The 22,498-nt window shown below is 35.5% G+C and overlaps 1 protein-coding gene and 1 pseudogene across 1 annotated transcript in view; one reads left to right on the top strand and one right to left on the bottom strand.

Annotated features, from left to right (window-relative positions):
• LOC102878602 (ankyrin repeat domain-containing protein 26-like) overlaps positions 1 to 2,276 on the bottom strand; it is a 115,418-nt gene extending 113,142 nt beyond the window's left edge. Inside the window, exon 1 of the mRNA XM_025040539.1 lies at positions 2,026 to 2,276. Coding sequence (XP_024896307.1) covers positions 2,026 to 2,276 — 251 coding nt within the window. The remainder of the gene's footprint in view (positions 1 to 2,025) is intronic.
• A 3,537-nt stretch (positions 2,277 to 5,813) lies between these two features.
• Positions 5,814 to 11,704, top strand: LOC102878359 (annotated as a pseudogene).
• Positions 11,705 to 22,498: the final 10,794 nt, after the last annotated feature.

Below are 22,498 nucleotides of genomic sequence, written 5' to 3'. Positions count from 1 at the left end.
AATTCTTGTTATTTCTGAAGATGTTAATTCATCAAAAAACTTCAAAAAACAGAAAGTGAGAAATCATTTTCATCTGTGCAAGATTTATATTCCTGCTCTTCTCAAGAATTATTTCATTAATAATAAACTTACTAGGAGATATATATATATGTTCATTGTAGAATTCAGATTTTTAAAAAAGAAAAAGAAAATTTCACTTATAATACAATTGCTCAGAAATACATTTTATCCCATTTTGCACATATTTTCAGCTATCATAAGGTCATGGTCAGTTTGGGTGTATGTATAATCAAACTAATTCTTTTCTTCATTTCTGATCTACCAAAGTACATCGTTATGTGACAACATACATCTGTGGTCTATACCAACTTTAATAGTCACATATTATCTCATCCTGTGGATGCACTCCAATTTACTTATAAAATTCATTTCTATGAGTTCATCTTATTACATTGTTATGGTAAGCAGTGCTGAGAAAACTCAATTGTATGTAATTTATCTAATTATTTCATGAATATACCTTAGTAATAATAGAGTTGATGGGTAGAGGGAATATATATTTTTAGATGTGATACTTATCACCAAACTGCCTATTTGAAAAGTGAAAAGCTACTTGAACTTAATTTAGAAAGAACACTATGTTTCAATGACCCCACGTCTTCACAAATGTTGTAGGTAGAAACATTATTTTATTTCTTTTTTAACTTAAATTTCTTTTCTTACCAGAGACACTAAGTATTTTTTCCTATGTGTACTAGTCACATGTAGGTATACAAAAAGTGCTTTGTCCAGTTTCAAATTATAGGTTTTTTCTTTGATGATTTCAAAGATTTCTCTGGAAAATGAAAATATAGTTTCCCTTTGATATATATATGTTGTAAATATTTCACTAGAACATTTTCTTTTATTTTGTTAGTATCATTTTTTGATATACAGAGGATTTTGACTTTTTGTATTACTGTCAACCTTCCGAATTCTTGCTTTTGAAGTCTTTGTCAACATAAAAAGTATCAATAGGAGGCTGTGTTTTCTTCCAGAACTTTTCTCATTTTCTATATTTAAAATTTTAGCCTATATTTTATTTGAAATATATTTTTTATGGTATAAAAATTGAGCTAGATTTCTCCAAATGCTTATTTATTTACCAGTTATGAGTAATTCATCTTTTCTACTAACATGAAATGTCACCAGTAACAAGTTCTAAAGACTTACATATATATATATTTGGGTGTTTGGACATTTTCTGGGTTGTTCCAATCATTTTTCTGTCTTTTCAGCTATTACTAAACAAATTAATTTCTGGATATCTATAGCACATGTTAGTATCTAGAAGGGCAAATCTCTGTCTATTATACAAAATTTGTCTTAATTTCATCATGACAAAAAAAACACAGTGTGTGTAACCCCAAAATTTTAATACCATGATATTGTTGGTTTATGTAAGAATGATAAATGTAGAAAGACCACACATTTTGAGAAAACAAGTCTTTCTATTCAAGACCACAGACATTTTCCCACTTCAAAGTTCCCTTCTGAAGTTCCTCAATAAAGACCACACATCCATAGGTGTGCACTGCTATAAAATGGACATTGAATTTTATCTGAAGAGTTTTTAGCCCGCGAGTTGATCTATTATGGGATCTGTTTTCTACTTTACGCATTTTTCTATTTTACATAACATTATGGTATAAAAATCTGAACAACAAAAATAAAATGCCATGTATACTTAATTTTATTTCTATTATTCATATTAAGTTAAATTCCTTTCAAATCATCAGTAAAGTGCTCGATAAAGGAATTAAGAGTGGGTCTTAAAGTTTTCCTTACTGCTACTCATCAAGTTCGCCTGATCGCTAGGCCCCAGGTAAGGTCCCTACCGCCAAGGCGCTGTGGGGCTGAGCCTGGGGAGGGAAGACAGCCCAGAACCCTCCATGATGGGAGGGCTGACTCCACCTGGCTGTGCCTGGGCAGGCAAGCCCTTCTCCCAGGTCCACCCCTGGCCACTGGTCTCACAGTCCCCATTACCTGTTCATTTTGTCTCTATCATTTAAGTGCCTTAAACTTTTCAAAAGAATCTCCTCCATTTCCTGCGCATCGCCTACGCTGGCAGCTCTGTGGATCTTTCTGAGATCTTTATCTCGGATGTGGCACCGGTTCCAAGAGGTGATACTATTACAAGCCTCAGGAGTGAGGCCTGTGTTGGTCTTCTGTTGGCTGGTTAGGGATTCAAAGGGTGACTTGCCCTTCCAACTCTCAAATCCAAAAATTTTCTTCATGTCCCAGTCTTTGTCAGGTCTACGAACTTCAGATACACCTCAGCTACTCTTCTCCTTTTCTCCACTCCTGAGCTCAAAAGGCGCTTCCAGATAAGCCAACCGCCTCTTGACACAACATTCCAGCAGGGCAGTTTGGCGGTTTAGAATCTTTCAGCCACAACTGTTACCAAGCAATGCCTCTAGACACAAGTGAGCATGTGCTTGTTAGAGGTTACTTCACTACACATGCGCACAGAGGCCACAGGCCAAGAGGACACAGAGCACGCGAGCAAGGCCCAGGTGTATCTAACCTCAGAGGTCGCTGGTGGGCAGCGCCTGCTTCCCTTCAGATGTCCCTGGACGTTCGCCAAGCTTTTGCTCTTTCACATGAGCCCTGAAATAGAAAAGCGGATATATAAGAGGCAGAAATCTTAGGAGAAGCAAAAATCATAAATGAGAAAAGAAAAAAAACATTACTTACCCTAAGAATGCAAAATCTATTCATTTTTATTTATAAGATATAAAAGCATTTAAAAACTTGGTTTCCAAAGATAACTTTTATACTTTCAAATGTTCTATTTTTAACCTCAAAATGCATCACATAGAACAATGATTACCTTAGACCAAAAGCAAATTGAAAATATTAAAATTTTTAATGCTATCTGCTTTTTAAATCAGACCTGTGAGCACAGATAACTATTTCTCTATTTAGTATATATATTAATAAAGGAAGCATACTCCTTTTGCCTTTTGACTTCACCAATTTATAGGATCCAAAAATGATCTTTACATTCTTTTACTTGGTAATGTATTCACTTGTTCATTTGTGAAAACTGTAGCAGTATTATAATTACAGCTAATCCTTGTTTTCCATATATTTATTTTGTAACTCACTTTGAATCTGTTATTTAAATCCTTCAATTGTCTTTCTAAAGGCGAGTCTGGATGTCATTTATCAGTTTATCAGTTAACTGACGTTTATCAGTTCAAGAATATCAACATTACTTACAGTTCATTTTTGGCAGTGTCACAACATTTGTCTGTACAATGGTTTTGCCAATATTTGAGTAGGATATATATATATATATATATGTAATATTAGAAATAAATCATGGAAGATTATAGCTAAAAATTAAGGATCAATTTGTAACAACTTTGAAAACTTTCTTGGGATGAAATTCTTATGTTATAACATGTGAAGACAACCATTAGTTTTTTATACATTTAACTTTCATACACATCTGAATCTAAAATGCTATTAACTAGGAATCATTTCCCTTTAAAAATAATATAAGCTTCTCATCTAGTAGAAAGAGTACTCATTGCCTTTCCAATCTATCATTTGAGAAGAGAAGATTCCAGTTGTTGCTATTCTGTTTTGTGAGTTTTCAGAAATGTAAATGAAAAGAGTGTCTCTGATGCTCTAGGAGACTATTTTGACCCTTTGCTCACAAGCACTGAATCCAAGTGTTTGCAGGTGCTTCTAAGCATCTTGTATGGCCTATGCAGTATATCTGGGTTTTTCCAAGGGTGGGAAGGTTAAGACCTTTGAAATTTGGCAAGTAACAATCCCTACATGACACCATATTTTAAAAGAGATGAAGAGTATTTTTCAGCTTATGGTCCCAGGGCTACTGTTATTGTAACTGAAACCCTTGTCTACTGGGATAGAGCTGCTAGGCAAACACTGGGAAAATGTCTGACAGACTATGCAGATAAACATCTTACAGAATTTTGGATACAAGAATATGTGCAATATATGAAAGATAAAAGACCACATGGCCATAAAAGAATGCTTTTATAAACAGTATTTCAATGTCTTATGGATTTTCCACTTTTTATGCATGATAACAATATTTCATTATCACATGAAATCATTTCTTCTTGGGCCTTAATTCAGACCATGGGTGTTTCTTCTTCAACCAATAAGATGACCTTATTCCTGTTACTAGACTTGGCTGAAAAGTGTGATAGTCCCCTCTTGGTGTATAAAAAGGTGTTCCTATATTATGATCCATATTCTGCAGTATTAGAAAACACTTCAAAATGTTGTTTCAGATATGTTCATTATTTTCTTATTGTTAATTCTTCATCCACTGTATTCCTTGTGGGTAACTTTTCCTGTTGATTCTGTGACTATAAGAGCAATGAGTTTCTGGGTGTTCTGGAACATCAATCTTGATTCCATGTCCATGATTAGAAGGTTTTCTTTTTCTTTTTCTGCACACATATCTAAAGCATTCGTTTCCAGTTCTAAGCCTTCAGGCAACCAAAAAGCAACTGAGACATTGTATCTTCTAGGCTACCCAGTGTTACAAAGTGCTTCTTCAATAATAATAGGGATGTGTGTTTTCTCTGCAGCTAAAGTGTGCATCTTCAGGACATTTTTTTAAGATTATCTTTCTCGTTATGTTCTTTGGAGCTGCTCATGGCCTAATTTGTATTTCATTATTCTTAACTTTTTTCTAAGGTTTGCTTGAGTATCCAGTACCAAACCAAAGACCAATTATAGAATTCCTGATAGCCCCAATGCAATCTGATAAAAATGCATGATTAAAAATCATCGATAAACTAAAAACAAAATCATATTTCCTTGGCATAGAATTCTCATCTTATTTCATTCTTTTTTTTTAATAGTTTTTTCTTTTTAAAAATCCACCCCCCAACTTCCACTCCTGACCTATGGATGTTGCCGTCTCCCCTTAAGAACTGGATCTGTGAAGGCGGGGCATCTCTTCCCATTTGCTCGCGGTGCACACCCAGGGCCTGGTGCACCCAGGACCTGGCACACCCAGGGGGCCTGGCGCACCCGGGGGGCCTTGTGCTCCCAGGGTATGGGCTGTGGCTCCACGGGGGCTCAAACTCAGGACTTTCTGCGTGTAAAGCAGACGTGCTAACCACTACTCTATGGAACCACCCCAGAATTCTCATCTTAATATGTTAATTAAAAGATCATGAGAAAAATTAGTCTTACATTAAAATATCTTTACTAAATTAGGAAGTGTTGTCATCTTTATTATGGTCTACACAATTAAGTATAAAATGTAACTTTCTAGTTATTTTTTCCTTCTATTTCATCGTTATAAGTTTATGCATGGAATTCAAGTATTCTGTATATTATAGTATAAATAAAATACTATTTTTATTTTACTTCTTCTATGCAGAAAAATGTGGGAAAAAGTACTAAGAGCAGACATCACTGCTTCATTTCCAACTCTATGGGAAACATGCTCAATATCTCATTAAGTAAAATAATTACCTGAAGATGTTTCACAGCTGTTTCTATCAGGTTGAGGAAGCTCCTTTCTATTCCTGGTTAGCTGAGATGTTTTATCATGAATGAGAATTGGATTGCATTATATAATTTTGTCTATCTCTTAAGATTCTCATGTCGTTTTTCTATTTTAATCTGAATATGGCAATTTATGTTAAATGATTTTTTTTCATATGACACCAACCTTAATTCCTAGGGTGACTCATATTTGGTCATGTCATAATTTTATTTTCAAATATTTATCTTTTTGTTTTATTAATATCTTGTCAAATATCATTGTTCCTATGGTCATCAGGGATATTGGTCTACAATTCCCCTTTCCTGGAATGTCTTTCTCAGATTTTGATATCGAAGTTACACTACCTTCAAGAAGTAAGCTCGTAAATAATCCTTCTTTTCTTTTTTTCTGAAATATATGATGCATGGTTAAAATCTTTCTTCATTTTTTCCTTAAATATTTGGTAGAATTCAACATTGAAGTTATCTGGGCATGATTTTTTTCTGGGAAGGTTTTCTATTTCAAATTCACTTTCTTTAAGGCCATTCAGATGTTTTGTTTTTTCTTGGGTCAGTTTTGGTATGTTTTATCTTACAAGGAATTTATCCGTTTTTCCAAGTGGCCAATTGATTAGCTTTTCATTATCATTTTGAAACTGCTAGTGATGTTCCCTATGCAATTCTTGATATTGGTCATTTGTATTACATCTCTTTTATTTCTTGATCAAGGGATTATTGATTTTATTATCTTTTTCCAAGAACCAAATTTTGGCTTTATTAATGTTCTCTGTCATTTCTCTATTAATTCATTGACTACTTGTCTTTATTTCTTGTTTTCTACTTTGAGTTTAATTTTTTCTTCATGTTTGTGCTTTTTCTGGTGGTGGGTTAAACCATTTATTTAAACCTTTATGCTTTTCTGAGAAAGCTTTCAATGCTATATATTTTTTAAAAAGTAGAGTTTTCACTATATCCACAAACTTTTAATGATGGGTGTTCATTATCATTCATTTCAAAATAAATTTCCGTTTCCCTTGTGATTTCTTCTTTCACCTTGGATTAAAAATATCTTTATTTTTGTTTCCTTTTTAAAGACTATTTTAATTAAGCATGAAATCTGGGTTGAGAGGTTTATTTTCTCTCAGCACTTTAAAACTATAGTTCCATTGTCTTCTTGATGCAGTGTTTGGCTTAGAATTTTGGGATACATTTTTCTTATAGGACCTTTTTTCCCCCACAGCAACTTATGAGATTTTCTCTTTATTACTGGTTTTCAGTCATTTGACTATAATATAGTAGTGTATGGTATGTTTCCTATTCAACTTTCTTGAGTATCTTAGAGCTCTAGAACCTGTTTGATATTTTCCGTCACATATGGAAATAATTAGCATTTATTTCCTCAAATCTTTTTTGGCCGTATTGTCTCTCCTCTCCTTCTTGTGTTCCAATTACAAATATGTTCTTGTTATTTTTAGTTGATTTATAAGATTTTAATATTTATCAAGTTTGCATTTTATCATGAATAAAGTTAAATTTGTTAACAACTTCAATAAACGCTTCTCTATAGCCTATAATTTAATGAAATTTTTTTTACCTATAATGAGATTCCTGATAAGCTCAGGAAAATTCTGATATGTGGAGGTTATAAATTACGCTTTCATGTAAGGAAATGTTTAAATATTTCAGTCAAAATAGGTTCATCATCATTGTCCTTTTTCATCTTGTTGATATTCATTCTTAGACAAATATTTTATAACAAAAACTCATTAAGTCCTTGCTCTTTCCGACTACCATGAAGGTTTCACCAAAACAAATGGAGATGTTGCAAAATCATAGGCCTTTTCCATTTCACTCCATTCAATACAGAATGTTAATTTATCCCCAAAATGGAAGCACATCAAAAAATTCTTCTCAAAAGTTATGAAAATACAAAGCAAAATTATAAATTTTCAAAATTAAACCAGGTACATCGTTTGAGTTCTCCTCATTTGATCTGTTCATTTTCTTCCTCACTTTTGTAGTGACAAAATCAATGGCTTTAGTCCTCATTTATATTTGTTCTAGATATTATATTGAAAATGAAATATTATTATTAATGATTGAATTAAAATAAGCCTAGATATAGTTTGATATAGATTGGTTTGATATTGCTTTTTACTTTCAGCTTCTGCCATAGTTTTATCTAGTGATGTGGATGACACAAGTTCACTGAATAGAATTCTCACTTCAACATGAGATTAACTCTGAAAATCACTCACTGATTCACCATCTCTCTTCCTGATTCTTTACAAATTGCTAGGTTACTAACAATTTCCTTTTATTGGAAGTGAGTAATGCACTAAGTATAATGAAATGTGCTCAAACATGAGTGTATAGGAACAGCTATGTCGTCACTGGATTCTTTATTACTAAAGCCATGATAGCCAAATTAATAAATAAGACCCAAGCTTTCAGTGGCTTATCATAATGGAAGTAGATTTCTCATTCACGTAACAGTCACTGTAGATGTTCCCAGTCACCGAATAGTTATCTTGCCCATGGTGATTCAGAGAACCAATTTCCTGCCACCTTATGCTGCCACAATTCAAACGGGCACTTCCCTTGCCTTGTCCAGATTATGAATGGGACAGAAAATGTCTTAAATATCTTGGCCTGTAGGTCTCACATATCACTTCCGTGTATATTCTGTCATCAATACTGGTCACATGGACACATATGCAAGACTAAATGACTAGAAAATGTAGTCTTTGTTTGGACTGCCATGTTTCAATGTCAATTTCCTATTACGGAAAGGAAACAATTTTTGATTGACAGCAACTATCCATGTCATTGATTCTTAAACTCTTATATTACACTAAAATGGATCAATATTTAAATTTAGATAATTATAATCACAAAAAGGGAAAATCTATTATGACACAAAATCCAGGACTCATAAAATGAAATAATTAGTTAATTCAACTGAAAATATAAGCCATGGCAGCAGCAAAATGGGTGGGGGCTCATGACTCAAAATTTAAGAAAAAATAATTGTTTCCATCATTTCAAAATATAAATATTTCTTATCAATCAAGAAGAAAATCCCAACAGTCCAAAAGGAAAACTAGCAAAAGATATAAGGAGATAGCTCACCCATAAAGGAAATATGATGATTCTAAAAAGTAAATTGAAAAATAAAACCAAAATCAGATACCAACGGAAGAAGCCAAACACTTGTCTAACATTCTGGAATAGGCTATAGCAAAACTGAAACTGATACATTGCAAATGAAAACGTAAATTAAAACAACCTCTAGAGATATTAATTTAACAATAATTCTAGAAATTTAAAAGGGGATATGCTTTGATGCAGTAAATTTACTTTTAGAAAATTCTCTCTCAGATACAGCACTTGTGCTCTAAATAAAGTCATGCATTCACTTAGCACTGCTTATAACAGCCAAACACTCTAAGCAACCCATAGACCTATCAATAAGGTTATGACTCATTAACCTATATTTTACCCATACATTGGGAAATTACAGAGGAGTTCAAGAGAATAAGATAAAAATATTTGTACATATTTTGATATGCCTGTAGAAGCATAGGGTTTAAAGAATAAACACTCACTTTTGAACATTTTCTTTAAGAGGAGGAATGGGATAGAAGGAAGGTTCAGGGTTGGGTTTAGGGTTTTTTTTTTTTCTTCACTTTTCGTTCTCTGTAATTACTTCTAATGTTTTACAAAGAAAATGTGTGTGTGTGCTATTTCTGTAGTTAAAAAAAATTATCTTTTTATTATTTTTTGGCTCCTATTGTTCAAAAATACCCGTGTCAAAACACGAGGTGAACAACTGCTAAAGGATCAGATACTTGAGAGATCACACATGATAAAGATATAGACTTATAAAAGTTGTTTATAAAGGACACGAAAAAGAAAGCTACAACCTACAAGCAAGAGAAACTGATGAGGGACAATAATTTGACTTACAGAGACTCCACATGATAATATTCAGAATGTCTAGTTTTCAATGAAAAATTAAAAATCATGCAAAAAAAGTTTGGCCCATTCACAGAAAATTTAAATTTAACAGACATTGTCTCTGAGGAAGCACACAGATTGTAATTACTAGACAAAGATGTTAAATTACCTATCTCAAAATGCTAAAGTAGTTCAAAGATGCTGGAAGAATGATGTGTGAACAAATAGAAAATATCAGTAAGCAATCATAACTTATAAATCAAGGAACTAAACAAATTCTAGCACTGAGTACAATAATTAAAATAAAAAAACAGAGCAAAGAATCAGAAAACTGTAAAACAGGTCCCCTGAACTTATTGTTTGAAGAAGAGAAAAGCAAAAGAATGAAGTAAATAAACAGAGCCAAACAGATCAACCAAATCAACATACAATGGGAATCCCAGAAGGAAAGAAAGACAAAAAAGAACAAAGAGAATATTTAAAGAAATAAAGCTGAAAACTTGGCAGATTTGGTAAAAGACACAAATTTATGCATTCAAGAAACTTAATGGAGAGATCCGGCGATCATCAGAAAAGCCTCCAATGGTCCTAGCTCAGCCAAGAAGTCAGGGGACCACACAGTCTTAGGGAGCAGAGAAGCAAGGATGAAGAAGGCTCTGAGGCTCCCCTGCCCTAACGTCTCACTCACATTTCCCACTACTTGCTGGGTGCCCGCACCAGAGACATAGCAGTGTTCCCACGGCCCATACCCACCACTTCCTTCCTCGCCTCAGCCTGCCACCAGTCTGCACTGTCGTAGCTGCCCAGCATACTGCTGTGACGTCCATTAGGTCTGTGTCCTTCTCCTCCCACTGCAGGATGTTCAGCGGCCCAGGCACTGCCAGCTTGCCAAGCTCCACCTGGAGCTACAAGATCACGTCCACCGGCACCAACAGCCTGAGCAATATGCTGTGCCCCAGCACCAGCCACAATGTCTACACCTTGTCCCCCCAGGGGTATGTTCACAACATGCTACTTGCACTTCTCGGCTGTGCGCCTGTGGAGCAGTGTCCCATCTTGTGGCTGCTGCAGGACTCGGTGGACTTCTTGCTGGCAGATGCCATCAACACCAAGTCAAGAACACCTGCACCAAGGAGAAGGCAGAGCTACAGGAGCTGAATGACCGCTTCCCCAAATCCATCGACAAGCAGCAGAACAAGATCCTGCTCACCAAGCTCCAGCAGCTCAAGGGCCAGGACAAGTCATGCCTGGGGAGGAGATACAGCAGCTGTACCAGCAGGTAGACCAGCTCACCAAGGACAAGGCCCACGTGGAGGTGGAGCCCGGCAGCCTGGCCAAAGACACCATGTGGCTCGGGGGAAGTTGCAGGAGAAGATGCCTCAGAGAGAAGAAGGAAAGAACACCATACAGTCCTTGAGAAAGGATGTCAACAGTGCTTTTTTGGCATGTCTTGACCTTGAGTGTAGAGTGGAATCCTTGCAAGAAGAGATTGCCTTTTCGAAGAAACCCTATGATCAGAAATCCAAGAGCTGCAGGCCCAGATTCAGGAACAGTATGTCCAAATTGATGTGGGTGTTTCCAAGCTTGACCTCATGGCTGCCCTGCCTGATGTACGAAGTATGAAATCTTGGCTTCCAAGAACCTTCAGGAGGCTGAGGAATTATACAAGTTCAAGTTTGCTGACCTCTCCGAGACTGCTAAATGGAACAGTGATGCCCTGCACCAGGTGAAACAGGAGCCAAATGAGTGCCAGAGAGAGGTGCACTCCCTCACCTGAGAAGTGGATGCACTTAAAGGAACTAACAAGTCCTTGGACGCCAGATGCGTGAACTGGAAGAGGACTTTGCTGTTGAAGCTGCTGACAACCAAGACAATACTGGCTGCCAGCAGGCTGAGATTCAGAACATGAAGGAAGAAATGGCTTGTCACCTTCATGAATACCAAGACCTCCTGAATGTTAAGATGGCTCTTGATTGTTTAGATTGCCACCTACAGAAAGCTGCTTAAAGGAGAAGAGGGCAGAATTGCTCTGTCTCTTCCAGCCTTTTCTCTTCTGAGTTCACTCTCTCTGGTTGACACCCACGCAAAAAGGACACTTGTGATTAAGACTGTTGAAACTAGAGATGGACAGGTTATCAGTGAAACTTCTCAGCATCACAATGATCTGAAAGAAAAATTACACACACTCGGTGCAGCAATATATTACCAGCAAGAATAAAAAAGAAATCTATATCTTAAAAAAATGGCTTTCAAATGTCTTTCTGCAGTGTTTCAGGAACACAAGTTAGATGTGGAATAGAATAAGCTCTAGTTCTTAAGAACCAACGCCTTTAAAAGATTTAGAGAAAAGTTTACAACATAATCTAGTTTATTAAGAAGACTTGTGCTACAATACTTTTAAAAAAAAATTCTTGGTCTACGACCATGCCACCCCGAATAAGCCTGATCCTGTCTGATCTCAGAAGCTAAACAAGGTCAGGCCTCGTTAGTACTTGGATGGGAGGCCACCTAGGAAGACCAAGTGCTGTAAACGTAAAAAATAAAAATAAAAAATAAGGGATTGTAAACTACAAGATCCTTGCAATCTGTGAGGTCAACCAAAGATTGCCTTGCCTAAAAAATATATATATATTCTTGAATACCTATCAAATTGCTTTTTTCCAACAAGTATCTGACCAATTTGTTTCTGCTTCAATAAATCTTTGGAAAACTAAAAAAAAGCTTACTGAACTCTTAAATCTGTAAACCAAAGAGGTCCACACCAAGACACACTATAAGCAAACTCTTGAAGCCAAGGACAGAGAGAATCTTGAAAGCAGCAAGAAAAAGTGACTCAATACAAAGGATCTGCAAGTAGATCAACAGTATATTGCTCATCAAAAACTATGGAGGCCAGAAAGCAGGTGATGGCATTTTGAAATTGCTGAAATGGAGTCTGGTTCAAGATGTCCACACAGGAATATCCTAAACTCACTACCTCCCACAGACACACTGAATCTACAGCTACATATGAAGCAATATACTCTGGAAAAACAAACAAACAAACAAACACCTAACTGGCAGGCCAACCCTTTCATGTCAGGCAAACAAAAGGGAAACCACATAACCACATCCAAACAGATAGGAAAGGCTGAGGCATGGTAACTATAGTTAAAAATACTGTATTGCATATTTAAAAGTTGCTAAGAAAGTAGGCCTTAAAAGTTCTCATTGCCAAAAAAATATTTTGTAATGATGTATGGTGACTTACCGTGGTGATCATTTTGCAATATGTACAAATATCAAATTACTTATGTTGTAAACCTGAAAGTAATATGATGTTTTATGTCAATTTACCTCAATAAAAAGAAGAATCAGATTATAATACAGCTATACTTATAATGAAGATATAAGTATTTTTAATTTCCGCTTTGTTTTGATAGTCTATAACGGATAGCTGGCATTATATATGTACATGTTAATACACATTATAAAATATAATATTAAATATATGATAAAATGTCTATATGATATATAGATATAAAATATATGGTAAAATGTTCATATATGATATTAAAACATATACAATTTAAATATTGTATATGTGATACATAAATATATATTTATATATGATAATTAAAGTAAAATACTTATCTAATACTGTACAGAGAGAAGCTGATATTCCTGGCAATTGTAGATTTAAAACAATTTTACTTGTTATTTGTCTAAAGAGAATAACAGAGTTCATTTTCTCTTCTTATAGAGATAATTATAAAAAGCATGTTGTTTTCTCTGAAAAGGAAAAAATTTTGAAAATTCTAAAGTTCAAGAATTTCTCAGTGGGGATCTGGCCTGAACCCTAGTCACAGACTAGAAGCTACTGTCAGTCTCATAATCCTTACTCTATAGGAATGAGGCACTGAGATATAATGCTCTTCACAGAATTTCTTCAAGAAGCAGGGCAAGGTTTGGCAAATGAAGTCATCATCCAGGAAAAGTCATTAAAACCACATTTCCTTTCAGCCATTTCAATCCTGACAGGAAGAACAGGTCCAGACACCCTGCATTAGAAGAGGGAGGGTAAGAGAGAGGTAGTTGGTAACACTTCTTTTTTAAAAAAATTCATCTATGTATTTTCCTTTATCAGTGCTCTTTTTTTAACTAATAATTATTGAGGTGACATCGATCAACAAAATCCAATAAGTTTCAAGTATACAATTCAACAGTACGTTGTATTTATATTGCAATGTGTGTTTAGCATTATTCACAGTGGCAAGGACATGAAAGGAACTAAGGTGTCTTACCATAGATGATCGGACGCTTCCTTTTTTTGATAACAGTCATAACAGGCCTCCTTCCTAGTGTTAAATGCCTAGCGTCACATGCCTAGTGTTAAAAGTGTGCAAATCGTTTATTCACGTCACAGATGTTTATTTTGAGCACTTGCATTGTGGCAGACACTCTTCTAGGCACCGATCACTAAGTGATGAACAAAATAAACAGAAGTTTCTGCCCCATGGAACTTAACATTCTAGCGGCAGAGGAAGGAAATCTACAAGATAAATAATTAATTACATAGGCTGTTAGGATGCAGTTACCATTATGGAGAAACCTAACAGCAATTACCATGAAATTTAGCAAGTTGCTGTGAGTCCTTTTCACTAAATAGGAATGTTTGTATGCATGCACACACACATTAGCCTCCATGCATGTGTACACATGTGTTGGAAGGAAGGGCACAAAATTGCCACTGCAGCTTATAACCAAACTGGGGAGAAATCAGTGCTTAGTCTTTTAAGTATATTAACAGATATTAACCTGGAAAGTAAATTTAGGTTATGCAGTACTCCTACATATTTTTAATCACAATTATTGTTTTATTCTCTTTTCTAAAATGTTCCCAAGTTGATGCTTGGGAACAGCATCAACTTTCTGGATATTAACAAGGACTTTGATTTTAAATAGTGAATTATGTACTTAATTATTTTAACAGAATTTATTAGATTAAAGAGTTCACTGTCAGGTTTTTGGTTTTTAGTAAGTAGAAAAACAATAAAAAGTACTGATATTCCAGGGATATTTCTTAACATAAAGCCTACACCTCATTATTTTGCCATAACTAAGTCTTCACTCACTGGACACTCCAGCCTAGCCCTACAGATCTTCAGCATACTCTGCTGTGTTGAAGGATACTCTTGTAAATGGAGGAATGATTAAATGTGTTTTATGAAGAACTACCATTTGGAAAGTAGAGAACAAAAGGAATTCCATCATGTGACACCACCAAATCCAACCAAAGGGACATTTTCTCCCTCAAATCTAATGTAGTATCTGTCCCCTAGACACACATGAGGGTCTATTGACTTTAGCGGTATACAAAACCCGTATCTAGCAACAGAGAATTATAGCAAAAAGCATGGGCGTATGCTTTGAGGGAAAATGGGTGATTATGTTTTCTAAAGGAATGTCAGATGTCCAAAGCCTTTCTTAAGGGATTCAGAATGATACAATTTTTTCATCCTCTGTTGTAATGTTGCTCCAACTAAATAAGACATACACACTTAAAGCTTTAGGTTGAGTAAAATTAAATTATTCTAATAATGTCCAATCATTGTCCAATCATTCTAATAATGGCTATTACCAACAACGTGATGAGTAAAATCACCAAGGTTGTGATTTTAAAAGACCTTGAAAAAATTTATAAAATAAAATAAATAAATGCATAAGTCTTCCTCCAAACAAAAACTATATTCCAGGTGTTACACTGCTGTAGAAATCATAAAAAAATGTTAATCAGAAAAACATATAACTCATCACTAAGAACCTAAAGCCAAATAAATCTTGAGCCAAGAATTGATCTTAGGCCATGATGGAGATGATGATGTTTTTGAAAAGTCATTTATTGAAGAAAAAGATATTTGTAATATACCTGGTCAAGCCTAACACATTTTTAGTTTGTATGCATAGCTTCTAAATAGATATTACCAGTAGAGGTAGCAACCATTACTCATTCTCTTTCTCTCTCTCTCTCTCCTCCCTCACTCTCTTTCACACATGCATGCACACACACAGCAACACACACAAGCTTGCAAACTTTATTCTCAAATTTATTAATTTTTAAAGTTTTACTTTTTTTTTACTGAGTTATTTTTCTCATAATGACATTTTTATAATGATTTTACTTCTCTGAACCAGGATCCTAATAAAATCACACAAATATACACCCACATAAACAACAAAGGCCTCTTTTTCTCAGTTTCTATCTTCTACCCATACTGATTACGTTTTTAAAGCAGTCTTTTATAATGCTAGTCAAATAATAAGCCACCAGATAATATTCCCTCTAAAAGTGCACCTGTATCTTTCATCAACTCTAATGGAAATTCCGTGTAAGAAAACTGTTGCTACTAGGTTCAGAAGTTGAAGATGGGACAAAGTATTAAGAATTTTTTAAACCAAGACATAAAGTTCATTTCCTACATAATCAATACTATATAAAATGATGGTCATAATATTTCTGAGACAAAACTAAATAAACAATAGCTTACTTTTATTTCAATACTTTTTTGTTTTAAAGGAAATCTATAAGGATTTTGTTTTTTATGTATTCATCTACCCTATCCTTTGATTGGAGCATTTAATCCATCTACATTTAAAGTAATTGTTGAGAGATATATAGTTATTGCCATTTTATTACTCATTTGTTTGATCCTTTTTTTCTTCTTCTTAAAGAAGTCCCCCTAACATTTTTTTTTTTGTAATACTGCTGTGCTGTTGATGGATGATAAGCTGTTGACAAGAGACTCATTTTATTTTTTTTATTTTTTTTAATTTTTTTTTATTATAAAGAGATTCACTTTAAATTGAAAGACACACACAGACTAAAAGTGAAGGGATGGAAAAATATATTTCATGAGAATGGAAACAACAATGACAAAAAGCTGAAGCAGCAATACTTATATCAGATAAAATAGACTTTAAAACAAAGGCTATAACAACAGAAAAAGAAGGACCCTATAATTCTACTTTTGGATATTTATCCAAAGAACCCTCAAATATTACTTCAAGGTGATATGTGAATCCATATGTTTATTGCAACATTATTTACAATAACCAAGATATGGAAGCAATGTTCATCAATGAATGAGTGGATAAAAAAGTGGTACATGTATTCAACAGATTATTGCTCAGCCTTAAAAAAAAATTGAAGTCATCCCATCTGCAACAAGAGAAGAAATTATTGTATCTACTGCCACAGGAAACCCTTTTTATTTCTTAAAGTTCAGAGACGAACTCACTTTTGGAATAGTGTAACAAATGCCCCTGTATTAAGTGACAAAACTCAAAGTGAAAGATCAGATTATGCTTATTCACAAGTATGAGACAGGAACTATTTGACATATTGAGTGTGTGTGATATTTATTCTGACAGGTAAGACATCCCTAAAGTCAGAGTTATTTATTTTAAACTATAAATGTGATATCTTAAGGGTTTTTATATCTCAATAGTTATAGCTGTTTAGATACAAATTATACTGAAGGCGAAGAAATAAGGAACCATGTGAACAACGCTTCTAAGGCAGGAGCCTGACATCCTAGATAATAAAAACTGACACTTTAGACTTGGGAACTCACAGATCCCAATTTGAGAAACACTGCATTTAAAACTAAAAGTTGTCCTTTAGAGAACCATTTCACTCAAAGCCGGTTGTGAAGACAAATGAAAATGCTGGCACTGAAATCAGGGAGGGAAATGGGATAGAGAGATGTGGCCATTCTTTACTTGGCTCTTTCACTTCTCCTCTTGAGTTCCACAGATGGTGTTTTTTTCATTCCCTGATGCAGAGGCTCCAGCTGACCCCTTCTGTGGTTCACTCCACGCAAACTCCTGCTGAGGTCCCCTGCCTTCCCAAGAGAGACTGCCTGGTTCACTCAAGCATAGCTCCTCTCTGCAGTATCCACTTGATCCGTAAGATCATGTATGCTTATTCCCAAATGATACGTTTTTCTGCTGCCCTTCCTTCTGCCGCTGCTAGTGGATAACTCCTGCCAAAGTCCTGCCTTTACAATTCTTAAGGCAATAGTCACACACTGGTCCCTCCACCAGGAGGAGGAGAGGAAAAGCCCCAGCACTCATACCTATGTATTCCCGCATTCCCACCAAGAAATACTTCAATAAATTTCTACTCTTCTCTTTTTAGACTGTTGAAAATGAAGAAATGACTGAATCTTATGGATGCAGTAAAGATTCCATAATACATTGTTCTCAGACAAAATTTTGTAAAAACAGGAAAAGCCTCGCTCCTATTTTGTTTTACATGTTTGTAAATTATTGTAGAACAAAAACAAGATTTTAGTTCTTCATGCATAAAGCATGCACCAGCTAGAATACATTAACTGACACAGAGGAAAGAACACTGGATGAGTAAGAAAATCACAATTCACATATTATCTACATTTCTTTCTAGCTATGCACCTGGATAAAAGTAGCTTTGCCTCAATAAACTTCCAGTTACTCATCTATAAAATGAAAAACACACATATACTTTTAGCATATCTGGAACAGAATAGAATAGATTATCTAGAACAATATTTACCTTACCATTAAAATGAATGCTACAAATTCCTTTGACTCTAAACTTTACATAACATATCAGAGAGAAGTGACAGAGATATAAAGGGATCTGCTCTGGGAGGCACCTTTTAAGATGAGGAGAAACTAGACAGCATTTGTAATCAGCAGAAAAACATGAATTACTCAGTAAAAATACATGGAGAACCTGCTAATCAGTTGGAAAAATGCATTCCAAAATATTTATTCCAAAACAAATTCTCCATAAAATAAAGATTTACATTTTTAAAAGAAAGTCTAGGAAGAAAAGAAGAAAACATGGATATTCGTATAAGCTTGAAATAGGACACGATTTCTAAATATCAGAAAAAGAAAGCCAGAAACCATGACTGTAAGACAGATTTATCTGACCTTATAATACTTGAGATTGACAGAACCTTCAACTTCAGGGTTAACAGTGACAGTTTATCAATCTCATCTCTTTCCAGGTGAATGAAAACGTATCGCCTGGCAAATTTCCAAAAGAACCCTTGACTTGAAAACATCTAAGGGTCTCCTGAAATAACTGTATCTCAGCTTCACTCCTTTAAATCACTTTCCTCGTGCCCCACAGCTAACCCAGCATAAAGTTATTCTCAGCTATTCCAAGTGCTCACTTCCCTTTAATTGACTTTCATTCTTTACAACTGCACTGTCCATGGTGCAGCTGTTTTGGAAAACAGTCTGGCAGTTTCTCAAAAGGTTAAATATACAGTTATCTATGTGGCCCAGCAATGCCACTCCTTCATATATACCCAAATAAAAGGAAAACATGTCCAGAGAGAAACTTGGACATGTATGTTCATAGCATCATCACAATAACCCCCAAATAGAAACAACCCATATTCATCGACTGATGAATGGCTAGAGAGTAAATAAAATGGAAGCAACATTCTATTTCTTCTGGGAAATTAGGTTATTGTACCCACAACCTCCTCTGAAATAACATACACGAAAGCCTCTTACATGCTCTTTAACGTATATAATGAAAGATTCTACTGGTCACTTCAGAATGACTCTCAAGATACCCCAAACCTAACAGTAATTACAGTTCTCTATTCTCCTTTACATAGAAAAATCTATTATACAGCCATATGAGTGATTTTTCATCTCATAGATATCTATTGAGCTTCTATTGTTTTCCTGCTTGAGACTAGAATCACAATGGTTAGTTAAAAATATACATAAATCATGACCTTGTGTAGCTTGAGCCTAGAAAGGAAGCCAGACATTCACCAATAATAACGAAGCAAATGAAAAATTGTAATAGTGGTAAGTGCCAGGAAGGAGACATGCAAGAGAAGTCAGGAAATGGTGACCTGAGGAGGTGATGCTTAAGCTTGTACTGCGGGAAGATAGGACCCTACCTGCTAAGTAGTAGAGAAGTAGAAGAGTGATTCAGACAGAAGGAATAGCATGTGAGAAAGCTCTGTGATAAGAGCGAGAGTGGTACATTTTGAAAAAAGGCCTAAATGGTGGGAGCATAGAAAGAAAGGTGAGGAGAGTGGTGCAGGAGAAAGCCAGAAACTGAGATAGGAGCCAGATTATGTAGGCATGGATGACTCGCTGTTTGAGTTTTAGTGTTTATCCTAAGTGTAAAGTAGAATATCTAAAGTGTATTATCTAGGGGATGGCAGATTTGCATCTGAAAGGGTTATTCTGCATGAGTGGAGATCATATTGGAGGCAGTAAGGCCACTTTTAAGGCTAATGCTATCTTAGACTAGGGTGGAAACTGAGATGAGAGAAGAATTCAAAAGATATTCAGAAGGGAAAAAATTTTCCAGAATTCAGTAATGGATTAGGTGAGAGATAAACTAGCATAGTGTGAAGAATGATGATGCCAGTCAATGAAAAGGGAACATCGACATAAGACTGGGTTTGGGGAGTTAAGGAGGAAGTTGTAGAATTGCTGAGCTGAAGGTATCTCTGAGATGACCAAGTGGACATGTCAAGAAAGCAACTGAATCTATAGATCAGGATTCTGAGAACTAAAACAAAGACATATTTGTGAGTCATCTTCACATTGCTGATAATTGAAACTTTGGGAATAAGTGAGATAAACCAGAGCAAACAGTAAATTTAGTGGCTGGAAAGTGAAAATTCAAAGTAAGGGTAAGAGGATACATCTGTAAATGAGACTGAGAAGTAGCCAGAGAAGAAGAAAAAAATAAAAAATAAAAAGTGAGAGTTAGATCACAGAAGGTAAGGAAAGAGCAAAGGAGAACCAGTGGCCTGCTGCATGGAAGGATGCTAAGAGAGCTCAGAAGAATGAGACCTGGACAGTGTGCATTGGATTTAACCACCTGGAAGAAACTGGTGACTTCAAGAAAGGTGTTGAGAATAGGCAGAGGTTAAATGGAAATGGGTTGGGCAGTAAGTGGGAAATGAGGACATAGATGCTATAGAAAGAAATGTCCCAGAAATTTCTGGATTGATCAAAGAAATAAGATCAGCATGAGCCTAGATGTCTTCTCAAATGCTCCACATTCTGTAGAGTAGACTGAAGCAAACTGCCAGAAACTGACTAGTGTGCATCCTTGCTATGATTACAGAGTGGTGCCATGGAGAGCTGAAGCAGGTCTTCCTTGGCATTACTGACTCGGTCAGGTGCATCCACGAGAAGATCGGTTGACAAAGATTTAAAGAATCTCTCCATAAGCGATACTAGTTGGGGATATGCATGTATTCCAGCAGATAGACCTTTTAGACTAAATTGGTATAGCCATTTAAAAAATTTATATTTAAACTTGATAATATACTTTTGCATTTAATAAGAAACACTTTACAGGGAAAAAACATACAAATTTACACTATTTCCTGATGGAATTATTAATAGGAAGGATGACAATAAAAATAGTAAAAAAAAAACTTGGAGGATGACTGTGGAGTTGGCCAGAGCAAAGAGAGAAAGAAAAAGATAAAAAATGAGAAAATAAGGGAAGGGAGAGAAAAAGAGTAAGAAGGCATTACAGAGTTTAGGGAAAATCAGTGTACAATGATCACATGTGGCTGAGCAGAATAAAAGAACAATAACCATAACTGCCAACATTTGTTGAACACTCACCATATGCCAAGTAGAATGTTATGCTCTGATTGTGGGACTTTTAATTTAATTCTCTTCTGAAAAAAAAGAAAAAAATAGGTGAGTTTCTCCACCCTGCTAGAATTGAATGGCTTATATGTTTTTTTTTTTTCTAAAAATTTTCTCCAGCTTTAAAAAAATCTAGAGACCACTTTTAATATGTATGGCATTCTTCTTCATCACTACCTGCAGGGTTCTCTTCATTGACTAATCGAATGTACTAGACATATTTTTAAAGGAGAGGCTGAAGTATTTGTAAAACTAGATACTATGGTATAAAATGACCATGTACATTACAGATTCTTGAAATCGTTTTTGAAATTTCCTGAAAACCTACTTGAAAGTGAGTTACATGATTTTAAAAAGTAGAAACAGGGTTGCGGAGGGGCTTTGCCAAGGAGTAGAAGGGAGCAGAGACATGTGCTCTCTTTCTGGTCTGGAAGGGTTGGAGGGTAGAATGTACCCCTCCAGCTGGTCTGGGACCCTGGCCCACAAGGTAGCACAATCTTTCCTTGTCACTAGCTCCAGCTTGTGGTGTTGGGCCTTGGACCAGGGCGGGGACAACTAGGGCTTGGCCTGAGGAAGCAGAGGGAACTTGGTCAGAAAGCAGGCACCAGAATTGGGGGTTTCCTCAGAAAACGAGACCTGTCCAGTCCTTGGCAAATGGATGAAGGCAAAAAAAAAAAAAAGAGTATTTCTTCCTGCTTCTCCTGGAGGAGAGCATTCTTAGGGATAGCAGTTTGAGGTCCAAGTGAGTTACTGGAAGATGTGTGTGTGTGCTGGATGAAAATCTGCTGATTACATTTCTGCCTGGTTCTCTGTAACTGAAATGTCATTGTTTGGTTTGAGGACCTTCCAGGTATGTTTGATTTAATTCTTCACCACATAACTTTTCAATGCTTACCTGCTTAAGACCTTGTTTAGTATGGATAGAGATAAGAGAAGTCAAACTCTCCTCCAAAAAAAAAAAAAGTAAAAAAGGACCAGTTTTTCTACATTGAAGCTAGAAACAGGTCTGATCTTCTACCACAAACCTTGCACCAAATTAAATTATAATACCAAGAATGGAAAGTAACTCACTTTGCAAAGGAGAGTATGCACAGTAGCAGCAAGTTGGGGGAATCAGTACTTAGTGTGGGCCATGTAGGGGGCAGAAAGAGAATACTTGGTTCCCAGACTCTTTCCTATGCTGGAGGTAAAGAGTTCAAGTCTTACATGGAAGAGTTGCCAAGTTTATCCTCCATTTTTGCTCAAGGAGAGAACACTTAAGCTCCAAAGTCTAATCTCTGTTTTTACACTTTTGACAATATCAGTAGCGAAAGTTCAGCTCTGAGAGAAA

Source organism: Pteropus alecto, unplaced genomic scaffold, assembly GCF_000325575.1.
Source record: "Pteropus alecto unplaced genomic scaffold, ASM32557v1 scaffold29, whole genome shotgun sequence".
NCBI classification, from domain to species: domain Eukaryota; kingdom Metazoa; phylum Chordata; class Mammalia; order Chiroptera; family Pteropodidae; genus Pteropus; species Pteropus alecto.
The sequence above is the reverse complement of the archived record's forward strand: the minus strand, read 5'-3'. Positions and strand labels throughout refer to the sequence as shown.